This window comes from Microcaecilia unicolor, chromosome 6 (assembly GCF_901765095.1).
Source record: "Microcaecilia unicolor chromosome 6, aMicUni1.1, whole genome shotgun sequence".
Lineage (NCBI taxonomy): Eukaryota > Metazoa > Chordata > Amphibia > Gymnophiona > Siphonopidae > Microcaecilia > Microcaecilia unicolor.
Window position 1 is genome coordinate 271,139,899 of NC_044036.1, and position 15,923 is coordinate 271,155,821.

General features: G+C 41.7%; 1 protein-coding gene across 3 annotated transcripts in view; it reads right to left on the bottom strand.

The window, feature by feature from the left end:
- MAPKAP1 (MAPK associated protein 1) overlaps positions 1-15,923 on the bottom strand; it is a 453,100-nt gene that overhangs the window by 83,093 nt on the left and 354,084 nt on the right. For all 3 annotated transcript variants that reach the window (XM_030207420.1, XM_030207421.1, XM_030207423.1), the window contains one exon: positions 10,718-10,858. In XM_030207420.1, the coding sequence (XP_030063280.1) occupies positions 10,718-10,858 (141 nt within the window). The remainder of the gene's footprint in view (positions 1-10,717; positions 10,859-15,923) is intronic.

Here is a 15,923-nt window from a genome sequence, read left to right on the forward strand (position 1 = left end):
CTCTCCTGGTTCTCCTCTTATCTCTCCCATCGTACCTTCAGAGTACACTCTCATGGTTCATCCTCCTCCCCTATCCCGCTCTCTGTTGGAGTTCCTCAGGGATCTGTCCTTGGGCCCCTTCTTTTTTCAATCTACACCTCTTCCTTAGGCTCCCTGATCTCTTCTCATGGTTTCCACTATCATCTTTATGCCGACGACACCCAGCTTTATCTCTCCACACCAGAAATCACTGCGGATACCCAGGCCAAAGTCTCGGCCTGCTTATCCGACATTGCTGCCTGGATGTCCAACCGCCACCTAAAACTGAATATGTCTAAGACTGAACTTATTGTTTTCCCACCCAAACCCACTTCCCTTCTCCCTTCACTCTCTATCTCAGTTGATAACACCCTCATCGTCCCTGTCTCATCTGCCCGCAACCTCGGTGTCATCTTCGACTCCTCCCTCTCCTTTTCTGCGCACATCCAGCAGATAGCCAAGACCTGTTGCTTCTTCCTCTATAACATTAGCAAAATTCGCCCCTTCCTCTCCGAGCACACCACCCGAACTCTCATCCACTCTCTCATTACCTCTCGCCTTGACTACTGCAACCTACTCCTGACCGGCCTCCCACGTAGCCATCTTTCCCCCCTTCAGTCCATCCAGAACTCTGCTGCACGTCTTATCTTCCGCCTTAACCGATATACTCATATCACCCCTCTCCTCAAGTCACTTCACTGGCTCCCAATCAGATACCGCATACAGTTCAAGCTTCTCTTACTCACCTACAAATGCACTCGATCTGCGGCCCTCCGTACCTCTCTACCCTCATCTCCCCTTACGTCCCTACCCGTAACCTCCGCTCTCAAGACAAATCCCTCCTTTCAGTACCCTTCTCCACCACCTCAAACTCCAGGCTCCGCCTCTTCTGTCTCGCCTCACCCCATGCCTGGAACAAACTCCCTGAGCCCATATGCCATGCCCCCTCCCTACCCATCTTCAAATCAATGCTCAAAGCCCATCTCTTCAATGTCGCCTTCGGCACCTAATCACTACACCTCTTCTCAGGAAAACTTATCTACCCCAACTTGACATTTCGTCCTTTAGATTGTAAGCTCTTCCGAGCAGGGACCGTCCTTAATTGTTAATTTGTACAGCGCTGCGTAACCCTAGTAGCGCTCTAGAAATGTTAAGTAGTAGTAGTAGTAGTAGATATATCATCCTGAATAAATTTGCAATAAGCCTACACTCAAACCGGCCAATCGATATCACCATGACCTAGTGATTATCATAATGATATGTGCAGACATCGTTTTCCTTTAAACTTGAACAGTTACTTCGTTTTCAGTCAGGAAATTTATTTAAAAAATTATATCTGGAGAAAGGTTATGGTTCTCACAGACTGCTGCAAGAGTTTCCAGAAAAGAGGTGGAAGAGGGTAAATGATCTGTGTTGAAGAAATTGCAAGAAATGGCCATAACTGTCAGGAATGGCAAGGACTGATCAGTTTGCACTGAAGAAAACATTGCGACACTTGAAGAACCAGGTAATGAAGTGATGGCATTTAGGTGAGGTGGTCGGCTTGAGTGCAGGTTTATTGCAATTTATTCAGGATGATACATCCAAAATTTTATTGAAACTGGTAAAGTTTTGGACAGAGTTAGGCGGAAAACAAGCTGTGTATAGTTTGTTTGAAACAGTATTATATATATCTATAGCTATATCTATAGATCTCTCTCTGTATATATATAAATATTTATACACCTACATACTTATACATAATTTTTTTCTGCCTCCCAGAATACAATGAAATGTCTGAGACTTACAAAATGCACGACGTGCAACATAAATACCCATATACACAGATGTCTATATACTTTCTACCAATTATTTATTTTCCATACCACTTAGACATAAGCTGTTTACAATTTTCTTTTTTCAGGTACTGGTACTGTCCCTAATGGGTTCACAATTTAGTATTACATTGTACCGGGGCAATGGAGGACAAAGTGACTTGCCCAGGGTCACATGGAGCTGCAATGGGAATCAAACCCAGCTCCCCAGGTCTGCAACCCTCTGCACTAGCCATTAGGTCACTCCTCCAGTCCAAAATGGAATTGTCTATATGTCTGGGCAGGCAGAATACACATGTGCACAATGTCCATGTCATGCTATGTTGCTCCTCTAGAAGTTGGATGAGTGTGGAGATGCATGTTATATGCCTCCACTGAAAGTCTCTGGATTCTGGACAGCATGCTGAATTACTGGCACACCCTGCTCCAAATATGGTGTTGCAACAGGACACTGCTAAGCACTATAAGCACCAGAGGAAGACTGATAGTGACTCATGAAACAGACCTTCTTAAAGTCTTGACCCAGCAGAAGGGCAGACAGCAGAACAAAGAATGGTTCTGGACAATGGATGTATCATGTGGCATAGCCTGCACCAAGTACACAGTAAGCCTACAGTCTCAGAGGTGGGAGGTGCAAAAGTGGAAAGAGTGTCTGAGGCTGGTTGGGGCTGCTGAAGAAAAGGGGACTGAGTGAAGGTCTATAGCCTCACATGTGGGGAGGAATGTGGGAAGAGTGCCTGTGTCAGGTAGGGGAGTGTGGAGACAGAATATGGCTGAGTAGTACTAGGGAGTGAACACTACTCACATGACAAGAAAATGCAGACAGAGAGAGAAACTGCTTGGGGGACAAAATGTGACTGCTATGCATTATGCGGATTTACAGAGACAGAGTGTTGGGTTCCTGTTAGAGAGTTGCAGCGGGGACAGAAATCCTAACCCATTCCCCGCCCGTCCCTGCTGGAATCTTACCCTCCCCACCCATCCCCCGCTGGAATCTTACCCTCCCCACCCATCCCCGCAAAAATTAAAACCATCCCAACCCGTCCCCACCCGTCCCCGCAAGAATTTAACCCATCCCCACCCATCCCCGTAAGAATTTAATAGTACATAAAAGAAAGTTCCAGTCAGCTCCCTTTCTGGATTTGAGCCACAGCACGGTAGGACAAGGAAGGAATGGAAGTTGGAACTTGGAACACTCTGGTGCGCACATGTAAGATTTGTCCTCTGATTCACTGGCAGTGTGTGCTGAGAGGCCGCCACATGCACGCGCCAGTAGGTCAGGGAGGTGACAAATCTGAGTTCTCGTGCATGTGTCAGAGCTGAGGTCTGTGCACCAGCCTGGGAGCAAAGAGGATTAACAGTAACATAGTAAGTGACAGCAAATAGACCTGAACGGTCCATCCACTCTGCCCAATAGTCACACTCATGATCAATTCATCATTAAATCAACGAGTGTGATATTATATACTTGATAAGTACATAAGTACATAAGTAGTGCCATACTGGGAAAGACCAAAGGTCCATCTAGCCCAGCATCCTGTCACCGACAGTGGCCAATCCAGGTCAAGGGCACCTGGCACGCTCCCCAAAACGTAAAAACATTCCAGACAAGTTATACCTAAAAAGGCGAATTTTTCCAAGTCCATTTAATAGCGGTCTATGGACTTGTCCTTTAGGAATCTATCTAACCCCTTTTTAAACTCCGTCAAGCTAACCGCCTGTACCACGTTCTCCGGCAATGAATTCCAGAGTCTAATTACACGTTGGGTGAAGAAAAATTTTCCTCCGATTCGTTTTAAATTTACCACAACTGTAGCTTCACTCATGCCCTCTAGTCCTAGTATTTTGGATAGCGTGAACAGTCGCTTCACATCCACCCGATCCATTCAACTCATTTTTATACACTTCTATCTATCTCCCCTCAGCCGTCTCTTCTCCAAGCTGAAAAGCCCTAAGCCTTCTCAGCCTCTCTTCATAGGAAGTCGTCCCATCCCCACTATCATTTTCGTCGGCCCTTCGCTGTACCTTTTCCAATTCTGACTATATCTTTTTTGAGATACGGAGACCAGTACTGAACACAATACGTCAGGTGCGGTCGGCACCATGGAGCGATACAACGGCATTATAACATGCCGCACACCTGGACTCCATACCCTTCCGTAATAACCACCCAACATTCTATTCGCTTTCCTAGCCGCAGCAGCACACTGAGCAGAAGGTTTCAGCGTACATCGACGACGACACCCCAGATCCCTTTCTTGATCCGTAACTCCTACCGCGGAACCTTGCAAGACGTAGCTATAATTCGGGTTCCTCTTACCCACATGCATCACTTTGCACTTGTCAACATTGAACTTCATCTGCCACTGTGCACGCCCTTCTCCCAGTCTCGCAGGTCCTCCTGTAATCGTTCACATTCCTCCTGCGACTTGACGACCCTGAATAATTTTGTGTCATCGGCGAATTTAATTACCCTCACTAGTTATTCCCCATCTCTAGGGTCATTTATAATACATTAAAAGCAACGGACCCAGCACAGACCCTGGCGGGACCCCACTACTACCCTCCTCCACGAGAATACGGCCACGCAAATCCTACTCTCTGCTTCCTATCTTTCAACCAGTTCTTAATCCATAATAATAACCCTACCTCCGATTCCATGACTCTGCAATTTCTTCAGGAGTCTTTCGTGCGGCACTTTGTCAAACGCCTTCTGAAAATCCAGATATACAATATCAACCGCTCCCCATTGTCCACTGTTGCTTACCCCCTCAAAAAAATGCATTAGATTGGTGAGGCAAGACTTCCCTTCACTAAATCCGTGCTGACTTTGTCTCATCAGTCCATGTTTTTGTAATAGGCTCTGCAATTTTATTCTTAATAATAGCCTCCACCATCTTGCCCGGCACCGACGTCAGACTCACACGGTCTATAATTTCCCGGATCTCCTCTGGAACCTTCTTAAAAATCGGAGTAACATTGGCTACCCGCCAGTCTTCCGGTATTACACTTCGATTTTAGGGACAGATTGCATATTTCTAACAGTAGCTCCGCAAGTTCATTTTTTAGGTTCTATTAATACTCTGGGATGAATACCATCAGGTCCCGGTGATTTACTACTCTTCAGCTTGCTAACTGACCCATTACATCCTCCAAGGTTACAGAGAATTTGTTTAGTTTCTCCGACTCCCCCGCTTCAAATATTCTTTCCGGCACCGGTGTCCCCGCCCAAATCCTCCTCGTGAAGACTGATTGATTATGGTCTTTCTTTTGTGTTTCTGGAACAAAGACCACAGGAGTCTATCTGGCCCCATCCTTATGTTCCAACTGCTGGAGTTGCCATCGAAGCCCACTCCAGCCTATTCATGTTCTCATTTGTGGGACACAGACCGTAAAAGTCTGTCCAGCACTGTCCTTATGTTCCAGCCACTGAAGTTGCTGTCTAAGCCCTTTCCAGCCCATCCTACACCAGATTGCCATGTATGAGACACAAACCATACAAGTCTGCCAGGTATCAGCTCTAGTTCATCACAGCCAGAGTCGCCATCTAAGTGTCACTTGTCATATCCACACACATGCAGCCATTTAAGGTTAGCTTTTATATAACTTCCATTTTCTAATTAGAGATCCTCTGTGTTCATCCCACGCCTTTTTGAATTCTGTCATCATTTGTGACTCTACCACCTCCTTAATGGAAGGCTTTCCACATTTATGCTGTTAAAGCAAGGAAGAGGAGGAAGAGACAGCACTCAAATAATTGGTATTCGGTAGATGAGAGGCTGGTGCAGGTGCAGCTTACACTTCCACGGGAAGCCCACAGAACTGGTTCCATCCCCCCGCGGGAAACCCCGCAGGAACTGCCTCCGTCCCCGCGGGAACCCCGCAGAACTGCTCCCATCCCCGTGGGAACCCCGCAGGAACTGCCCTTCCGTCCCCGCGGGAATCCCGCGGGTTCCGCGGGGATTCCCGCGGGGACGGAAGCCGTGCAGCTCTCTAGTTCCTGTTTTTCCTGAAGCTGTGTGATGCTAGGGAAGAACCATTGTGCAGCACAGAGGACATGAGCTCAGACTGGTCTATTTATTTATTTATTTAGGTGCATTTTTACCCCACATTTTCCCACAAGAGCAGGCGCAATGTGGCTTACATTAATTCAAGAGGATACAATACAATACATAGAAGGCACAGATACGGAATGAGACAGGAGGGGAAGGAACTATGGTGACAAGGACACTGAATAAGCCCCTCCTCTGAATTATGGTCATTCACACGCACATAAGCAGATAGGGAGTAATGAAGGGGGCTGACTCAAAGCTTTGTTTCTTTTAACAGCTATCCTCACCTAACCATTTATCTTTGGTGATCTGCCAGGGCCTTTTCAAGCTCTTTCTCCTGACAGCTTCCAGACACAGTGACTCAAACTTCACTGGAAACAAGGAGTGTGCAACAACTGTCTGGAACAGAAACCACAGCCATGTGCAGTCTTACGTCCATTGCAGCACAGAAATCCTTCCACTAAGAGAACAGTTCAAAATCAAATTGGATAACTTTCTCAGGAATAGTATAAGCTGGAGTCACTGAAAGTGAAATTCATTTCAGAATTATCTCCATGTCCAGCTAGGGAAAGGTAGCCAAGAAAAATTTATCAAATTGATTATGAATTTTAGAAATTCATGGTCAGATATACAGGGTGAGCGCCTAGAGATTTCTGCTCTTTTTTGAGCAACCACTTGGAATTTCAACATGAAATTTTACAGTTTTATTTGTTGTTACTATCTAAGTTTATATGCTGAGTTGAACAAGACTATCTTTAAACACAGTGAAGTTTCAGACTTTTTAGTGTGACCACCCAGTGATTTTCATGCATTCAAAAATGTTTGCACTGTAAAACTACCATTATTTGGGGGGGGGGGGGGGGGGGGGGGGGGGGGGGGGGGGGGGGGGGGGGGGGGGGGGGGAGGGGGGGAAGTTACCAGCTTACTGTTAAAGAAGTCACAGTGACATAGACTTTTGTCTAGGGAGCAATGTTGGAGGCCTATGACAAGCTCCACCCAAACCAGCAAACCATCACCAAACTCAAGGAAGCGCTGTAGATGATGTGGGACAGCCTGCCACAGGGATCGATCTACAAAGCTGTTAAGAACGTCTCAAAGCAACTGAAGACCTGTGTTAAAGCTGTGAGTGGACACTTTCAGCATTCACAGTGACTGCAAAATGATGTTATTTTACTGTTTTAGCTAGAACACTTAACGCGCAAAAATCGCTAGGTAGTAATATTAAAATGTCAGTAACATCAACATGGTTTAAGATAATTAAATGTTGTCTAATAGGAATATGTAAGTATGATGTCTAAAGTACGTAAAATTTATTGTCAATATTAAAAGTGATTGCTGAGAAAACGTCCAAAAACTCTAGAGGGTTACTTTTTAAAATCATTTCATCTAGGTTTGAAGCAAAGGTATACCAACTGTTCCTCCATGGATCTTGAATCACAGTTGCTTTTAACTTAAAGTTGTGCGTTTTTTTTTTTTTTGGAGTATCGAGAGGCATGACACATGCACTTTTGCTCTCCATGTTGTATTTGTGCAACATTTTGTTTGTATCTGCTCCCGAACGATTTACTTTCTTCAAGGCGGTCATTAGTCCGACTTGAGTGATTCGACTGATGTTTATACCCATCCTATAAGGTTCCTATTTGTGTTACTGCTGTGACTTAGCATTCTTGACTCCTGACGCAGGCCTAGTGCTGTAAAATTATGGAGTCAATATTCAATTGGTGCAGTGATGATATTTAATATGGGCTTATACAACTATAGGTGCTGAATATGTGTATTATGTAGTCACTGTCCAAGCAGTGAAAATGCCACTGCTTTCTGAATAATTATTTTCATTCTCTCTTCTTCCACCTCTCTCTTATGCACACATCCCAAATTCTATAAATGGTGACCAAAGTTAGGTGCACAACTGGGCCAGAATACGGTCAGTAGCGCATGTAACTTAATTTTTGATCAGTGCTAAATTGGCACTTAATTGGTTCTAAGTACCAAAAATTGGCCTTAACAAATGCTAATTGGCAACAATTTGTAGTTAGTTGCATAACTGACATACCCCTATTCTACAAACTGAGCACCTAATTTCTATGGCGTGCAACTCCAAAGGGGACTTGGACCTGAAAGAGGCATGGGTAGGTTAGGGCAAATGGGCATGATGTTATAGAATACTGTCATTTAAGCACCTAACTTCCGGGCACCCATTTACACCAGCCTTTGAGTTAGCTTAAGTGCTCGAACCTAAAGTTAGGTGCAAAATGTAGACTTACAGTAGTAGTATTCTATTAAGGAAGTTCCACATGGAATTGCTGATACAGAATTGCCATTTAGTGCAAAAATATTTGGTGCCGAACTGTACCAGACCTTTCTTGAATTTACCACCTAAGAGGGTAATTCTATAACTGGGCACTTGGTAGGATCCTGTTCTATAAAGGAACTTAGGCACTTACTTTCCTTTATATAATACTAGCCGTTAAGCCCGTAAAAATGGGCAAGTATTGCAGCCCTCCTCTCTCCCCTGGCCTCACCCCGTCCACCGATCCTCCCCCCCATATCCAGCAACCCTCCTTTTTCCCTTGGCCTCCCCTCCCCATGTCCAGCAACCCTCCTCTCTGCCCTGCTCTCACCCCATGTCCAGCAACCATGCCCTCTCCCCCCTGCCCTCCCCCCATGTCCAGCTACCTTGCCCTCGCTACCATGCCCTCTCCCCATGTCCAGCTACCCTCCTTGCCGCTGCTCCCTCCCCCCGCCTGCAGTGCTTCCACACGGAGGTGAGAGGCGCTGTCAGGTCAGTGCAGGGGGCCCGATATGGAGGGGGGTGGGAGCGGCGGCGGGGAGGGTGGAGGTTGGTTCGCGCGATGTTCATTTCCAGGCGGCGGCCGACTCCGTTTCCCTCTCTGTTCCGCCCTCTGACGTCATGACGTCTTGACGCAAGGGCGGGACAGAGAGGGAAGTCTGTACTGCGCATTTGCAGGTGAGTCAGTCACTTGCCGTTTATATGTTTGATTAGCAGAGCAATGAAAATATGTGCCTTTAAGTTAGGCATAAGCAATTATACCAGCCATAGTGCATGTAAGTTCTGGAGGTACATGGAGTGGAGGAGTGGCCTAGTGGTTAGGGTGGCATGGTCCTGGGGAACTAAGGAACTGAGTTTGATTCCCACTTCAGGCACAGGCAGCTCCTTGTGACTCTGGGCAAGTCACTTAACCCTCCATTGCCCCATGTAAGCCGCATTGAGCCTGCCATGAGTGGGAAAGCGCGGGATACAAAAGTAACAACAACAAAAGTCATAGTATTCTGTAAGTTATGTGCTTAAGGGTGAGTCCTGCTCAGACCCTGTCATATCTACACTCACTTGTAAAATGCATGCTATGTAAGATATCCATGTATGTACATAATATTGCTTAGGCAAAATTTAAGCACGTATGATAATTCTAATGAATTATGCATGCAATTGGTCCATAACTGATAGCAGGTACTTTATAGAATTGCTCTAATAAGATTAAATAGTTTAGTTCAATTTGGGGCCTGAAACCAGCTCCACAGACAGGTCAGTTATACATTGACTGGTGGTTGGTGAACCTATAAATGGCTTTGAATTTCTGCCCTAGTGAAACTAGTCTAAAGCTTTATTTAACCCTTTTCCTCATTCTGTGGAAAACATTTCACAGTTTGTGTATGTAAGTGTTTTTTCTACTAGCAGCACAAGTACGTCTGGTAAAAAAAAAAAAAAAAAAAAACCAAACCTTAGACCAACTGAATTCAACAACGAAAGCATAGATTCACAGAATGGCTGTAACAAAAGCTAAGGCAAGGCAAAAAAAATAAAATACAAATCCACGGGTTGCCAAAATAATGTGCTTTAGGTCCATCTCAGAGTTACAACAAGCGTCCAAGCAGACACTGGAGTAACCTATCAGTTGGCAGCTGTTACGATCTTAACAGTCTATACTTTGAAGAACACCCAAGACAACCTGCAAGATCGTGCTGAGCTTCCAAGAAGGCAACAGATTAACCTGCATGAAGTGATCATGGACCACACTTCAATCAAAATTAAGAAGCCAGATGGTTTAGACAACAGCTAAACTCATTTTGGTAGCCATATGGATTATTTAAACTGGTAATCAACACAGGAAAAGGTCCTAGGTGCTGAATTTAGTGTTGATTTTTATAAGAATCATAAAAGAAATAACACCTCTCAGTAGAGGAAGTAAAGCCTAAGAGCTGAATAGATTCTAGGCATGCTTAGACTGATAAGGAAGGATGTAGGAGAAAACATGATTCCAATGGAAGACATGGGGGGGATAGGGAGCTAGTGTTGGGTTGCGACTGGGAATGTACAATGCTCATCAACTCAAAGCGGAAGAACTGGAACTGAGTTTTCCTGCCATCATTTATGGTGTTAGAGAAGACTGAATAAATAACTTGACTTCTCAATCTCAGAACATGCTCTTGGAGCATACACACAAACTCCAATATTTGATATAAGGAGCATTAACACTTTGCCTCTGGGTAGGCCAGTATCTTCCATTTGAATGGCCAGAGGATACTATGCTATTAAAATCTTTTCAAATTTGCTATGCCGCACCTCTGGTTCCATTCACCTTTAGCACACAACACTGTCAGTAAGTGGAGGGGATGACAGGGGAAGTGACTAAAATGTTAAATAGCTTTACTTAAATTTTGGACACTTGGAACAAGTGATTTTTTTTCTTTTGGCTGATAGTGGTTATTAATCATATCAGCAACAATAATTAAAAGTACTGTACAGTGATTCCTGGGGAGAATGGAGGTTTGAAATGTTATAATTTGTTGACCTTATGGTATAAATTGACTCACCTAATTGAACATCAGTGGTGAAGCGAAGTCTATGAATCATGCTGACTTTGAAAGACTTGTAGTGATGGCTACTGAGCATATCTTGGACTGTTGCTATATCAATTTGAGGATCTTCCTCTGAGCTCTCTTCTCCTCTTGAACCTAAAGAAAGAAGGCTTCTGGTTAAAATACAGAACATAAAGCATTTAGCTCAATAGAAGTAATAGAGTTGCCAGTTTCTATTCAAGACAAAGCACAATTCAAGTTATTTCTTAGTTCTTACATTTTGAATAAAATGACAGCATCACCAATTGCTGAAAAAGGAATAATTGACAGCTGTGTTTCAATATATATGGGTTTATACATCAACTACTGTAGAGAAACATTAATAAAATAAATAACTGAACTTAGTATAGAGGCAAGCATGAATTTAAGGCTTTATTCCAATAAAGGTTACTGGTGACCACTGAATGGTTTCAAAGCACAAGGCTACCAAGGACATGTGTATACTCTTTAGAGCGTTCCAGAATAAGCATTTGGCTGTGAGAGATTTCTTAGCATATGAGGTGCATTAAAATCCATTGCTGAACTTGGATAACTAGTGAATTGAATAAACATCCAATGGAAGGCTTCTAATGCAGGCCATTGTGGCCGAAAAATGACACGTCGAGCCTTTGGATGTTTTAATAAACATTTAGTACATCTTGAACATCATCTAGCTTCCTCTTTTATTGTCACCTTCGCTGTGTTTGGTATACATTTTGGTTTGACATAGGCTTCCATAGCCTCTGTTGTATTTTAGATTTCCAAAGAATTTCACAAATTTCCATTCTTGATATTCTATAAGAGGTCAACATTAAAGGTTTAACTTGCCTTTTTCTATATTTGCAAATCTGGTTATCAGAATCTTACTGTATCCTTATTGATATGCATACCAGAGATTCTTGTAACACAGGACCACTTTTGTGTTACCCTTTGTCTTGCCCCTTGTTATCTCCTTTTTATTCTTATTACACATTGCAAACCGCTTAAATATATTTTTGTTTCAGTGCTATATCAAACTAATATGATTCTTGATTATCTTTCAACATCTGAAAACTCATCCCTTCATTCAATGAGATGATACCTGAATGGCTGCATTTATCAAGCCTGAGTTGTTCATTGGTTAAATATCTACCATTACAAATTTTACAATTCCCATATGATCTAGTTCATAACAACTTCCCTAGAAAAATGCTAGTTAATTTTCTAATATTCTTTTCTAGCTAGTTGAAGAACAGATTTTTGAAGCGTTAGAAAATTTATTGATCACCTATTCACATATGTCAAGGTAATCATGGACTATGTATCAGTGATGCACTGATTCTCAACTCTATTCATCATGGCCTTCAAACAGCTCTGGCATTCAGGATATGAATATACATAGTAACATAGTAGATGACGGCAGAAAAAGACCTGCACGGTCTACCCAGTCTGCCCAATAAGATAAACTCACGTGTCATTTTTTGTGTATACTTTACCTTGATTTGTACCTGTCTTTTTCAGGGCACAGACCGTATAAGTCTGCCCAGCACTATCCCCAACTCCCAACCACCTGCCCCGCCACCCACCACCGGCTCTGCACAGACCGTATAAGTCTGCCCAGCACTATCCCCACCTCCCAACACCAGCCCTGCCTATTATGGTTATTATGGTTACCCTAGCAAAGCAGATCTACTTAGGGCCCATGAAATCCTGAATTATGCAGTACAGATGTTGTTAGGTACAATACATTTTTATATTCAAACATTTTTATTGCATCAAAAAAGTAGACATCAGCAATCTTGGTTTTACAGAGCATTACTTTTAATTCTCAATAAAACTATACATCTGCTCAATGGAACAAAGTATGTACTATATCTTAACTTCTGCGTTTGGGGGGTCTTTACTAATGTGCACTAGCATTTTCAGCTTGCGCTAAAAATCAGCTGGTACAAAATGCTGAGAACCCATTATAATCAAATGGGCATCTCAGCATTTAGCGCCACTGATTTTTAGCATGAGCTAAAAATGTTAGCGCACGTAAAAGTCCCACTTAGTCTATAGCACCAAAGAAAGTTGTGGTTCTCCAAAACTCTTCTTTATTGGTATACCGTCCAATATATTTTTCTTAAAACTCACTGCAGCATTAGGGCATCAATTTTCTCTTCCTCAGCTTATATGGTATAGCAGACAGAGTATAAAATTTATAAGATAAGTAGTAACATAGTCTTGTGTTAGTGTACAGTTGGCACCGTACCCTCTCTCTAATGACCTAAAATCAATTTCAATGCCATTCTGAATACTGATACGTGGTTTTCCAATAAATAAATTTCTATACAGTACCCATTGTTTAGGGGAATTTTGTTTTTTACTTCAGTCTTCTTCCACGTGCTCTGACATACTCCTCAATGGAATATACCCTGTAGAATCCAATTATGTTTTTAGTAATAGAATATCTAATCCAATTTATACCCAAATATCGTTACTCCCAGTGCCCCTAGGCAATCCCATGGAAAAGGGATGCACTGTTGTACGTGAAATAACACCAGTGAAATCTGGGCAAATTTCTTTTTACATTACACATGACCATTAGCAGCACAGATCCCTGTGCGTACCAACAGTCCACCTTTTTTTTTTTTTATACTTGTAACATTTTCTTAGAATATGAATCATGATATTGTTGGGCTAATCTACTGATATTCCTGCAGCTGTATAATGTTTACCAATTAACATTCTCTGTAATAGGGATTAGTTTAGGAGAAGGTAACATCTCATTAAGTCAAAACGGCAATTAATGAAAAAAATAACACTTAAGATTCTTACATTTTATGGTGTTGGATTAAAACCAATTTAAAAATACTATATGTGACATGTAATTTCTAACTGAGTAATTTCTATGCCAGCTGTTAATAAAGCATCTTTGCTGCAAATGATAATTCAGATGCTTTTAGATAAAGTGATGCATAAATATGGTTGAAAATTGATTTAGCTTCTTGCAGAAGATACCAAGGAATGACACATTTTGTTTAATGCCCCAGCTAATGTAGTCCTAAAAGCTGAAGCGACTGGCAGTTTGTGCTCCCCTCCACATTTGCTGCCAGAGATTAATGAAAACTTTGCATTCTGGTGAAATCTTAACAGCAGTCTGCTAAGATAGAAGTTTAGCAGAGGTTGCTATGCTGACGTTATCAATAGCAAAAATGTTTGTAAAAAGGGCTAGTCAGTTCATGTGTATTCATTTTCCCTTGCAGGTATAAAAGTTAGAGCTGGCTCAATGCAGTTAATGCTTCCTGCATCAACCTTCCAATCCTGGGTGGTGCAAACTCACATCCCATTTGGAGATTTCAATTCACATTTAAACTCCTTTAAGTTTTCAGAGCTGTCCTGTCCTGACAAGATTGTTAATGATAAGGAAGATCAATAGTTCCTGAGGGTTGGGGGATTGGTGTCATGTGTTGATCCAAGGGACTGGCTTCCCTAATGACTGAAATACTGAAAAATAGTGGTTCAAAACCACATGGCAATGCTTAGGTTGATACTTTGCCTTAGCATGATACTTACCTTACTTAAAAAGACATATTACCCAAATATATAATATATGAAATGTACAAGATGAAAACGATACAAAGCCATCAAAGAAATACTATATGTATAGAAATATAAATATGATGAAAAAACTCTCTTATATATGATTTTAGGCAGAATGTTATAGAAAGCCCACTTGGCTGCAAGGTACCTAAGTATTTTTTTTACCCATGAATCTTGTATTTAGTTTACAAAGGGAAGCTACGCAATCAATTTCCTTTCCAGAAGTCCATGGCTAAAAAATATCCAAGAACTTTGAGTTGAAAATAAAATCTACATGCTTCACCTCACTCACTTGCCTTCTTCTCATCTGCAGGAAATGCATCTTCTTTGCTTGGTTAAAAGCATATATGCTGAGGAAGGCCTGGCATATTTTTATGCAAGCAAAGAGGGGTCTATTTTCAGATAAGCAAATTTATCCAAGTAAATAACTTTGGTAATAGTCTTTCTGGGGGAACAATGTCTCTAAATGGGGTAGTGTTGGCTTAACATGACAGCAATGAACCCCATTCTGAAACCAAGCAATGTGGAGTATAATCACAGTTTCATAAATGTACTGCTAACATTCATCGTAATGCATGCATCATACCGAAGAAAGATTCCTTCTTAAGTTCATATGATGTAATATGTATAGGTAATCTATCGAGGTATGTTTTTAATCAGTCCTATGGTACCCAATACAATGGGAAATATTTCTTTATCTTTTTGCCACTTTTTCTGGGTCTCTAACTGCATTTCATGGTACTTGAGGATCTCATCTCTCTGTAATGCTGTTCTCATATTTTTCTCTTCTACCACTATGTCTAGTTTCTTTGCATCAAGCATTCTATTGGATGGATGTACCAGTGATAGTAACCTCTTCATTTTCCATAATTCTCTTAGGGTCATCATACCAGTGCTTTTCCAGTACAGTGATATTATAAGGTTCACAAAATTTTCAATGGATGAGTTCACTTTATTATGCCTTTCTGTATAGAAATATTTTCCCATCGTAACTTTACAGCCAGCACAATAAGATGATTAAAGAGGAACAAAAGTTCTTAAAAAAAAAAAAAAAAAAAAAATTCCTGACCACCATATTGCTTTGATTGTTGACATGTAGTATGGTCATCAAGAATCTTTTGTGAACTTCATTCCACCTGAATGGATTTAATGTCTAGTACATACTCAACTTTCTCTGCTCCATTGTTATCTTGTTGATATGTAACTCTCTCATAATAATTTTATAAGATTCTATAAAAAGAAAGGAAAAATGTGGGTATTTGAGTACTTATTGCACATTGACCACATAATTGGTTTTGGAGCAATGATTATAAATTAAGCCCCATTGTAGCCCATTGTTGTGCAACTGGTATTATTTTCATGTTTATGGAACTCTATCCAATTATATTACTTTATTATATTTTTAGTTTATTCATATATCATCAACTGAGCTTTCCACAACCCTATTAATTTATCTGTTAACCCAGACTACTGGCAACTTCTCCCAGCCAGGGAGAAATGGATATCATTGTTTCCTATCAGGTAGGGAGAGAGAAAGCCCACCATGTTTTTACTTTCTATAAACAAAACCAATTACTTTCTATACTGGTGCAACAGGGAACCTTAGGTTTTTAAAATT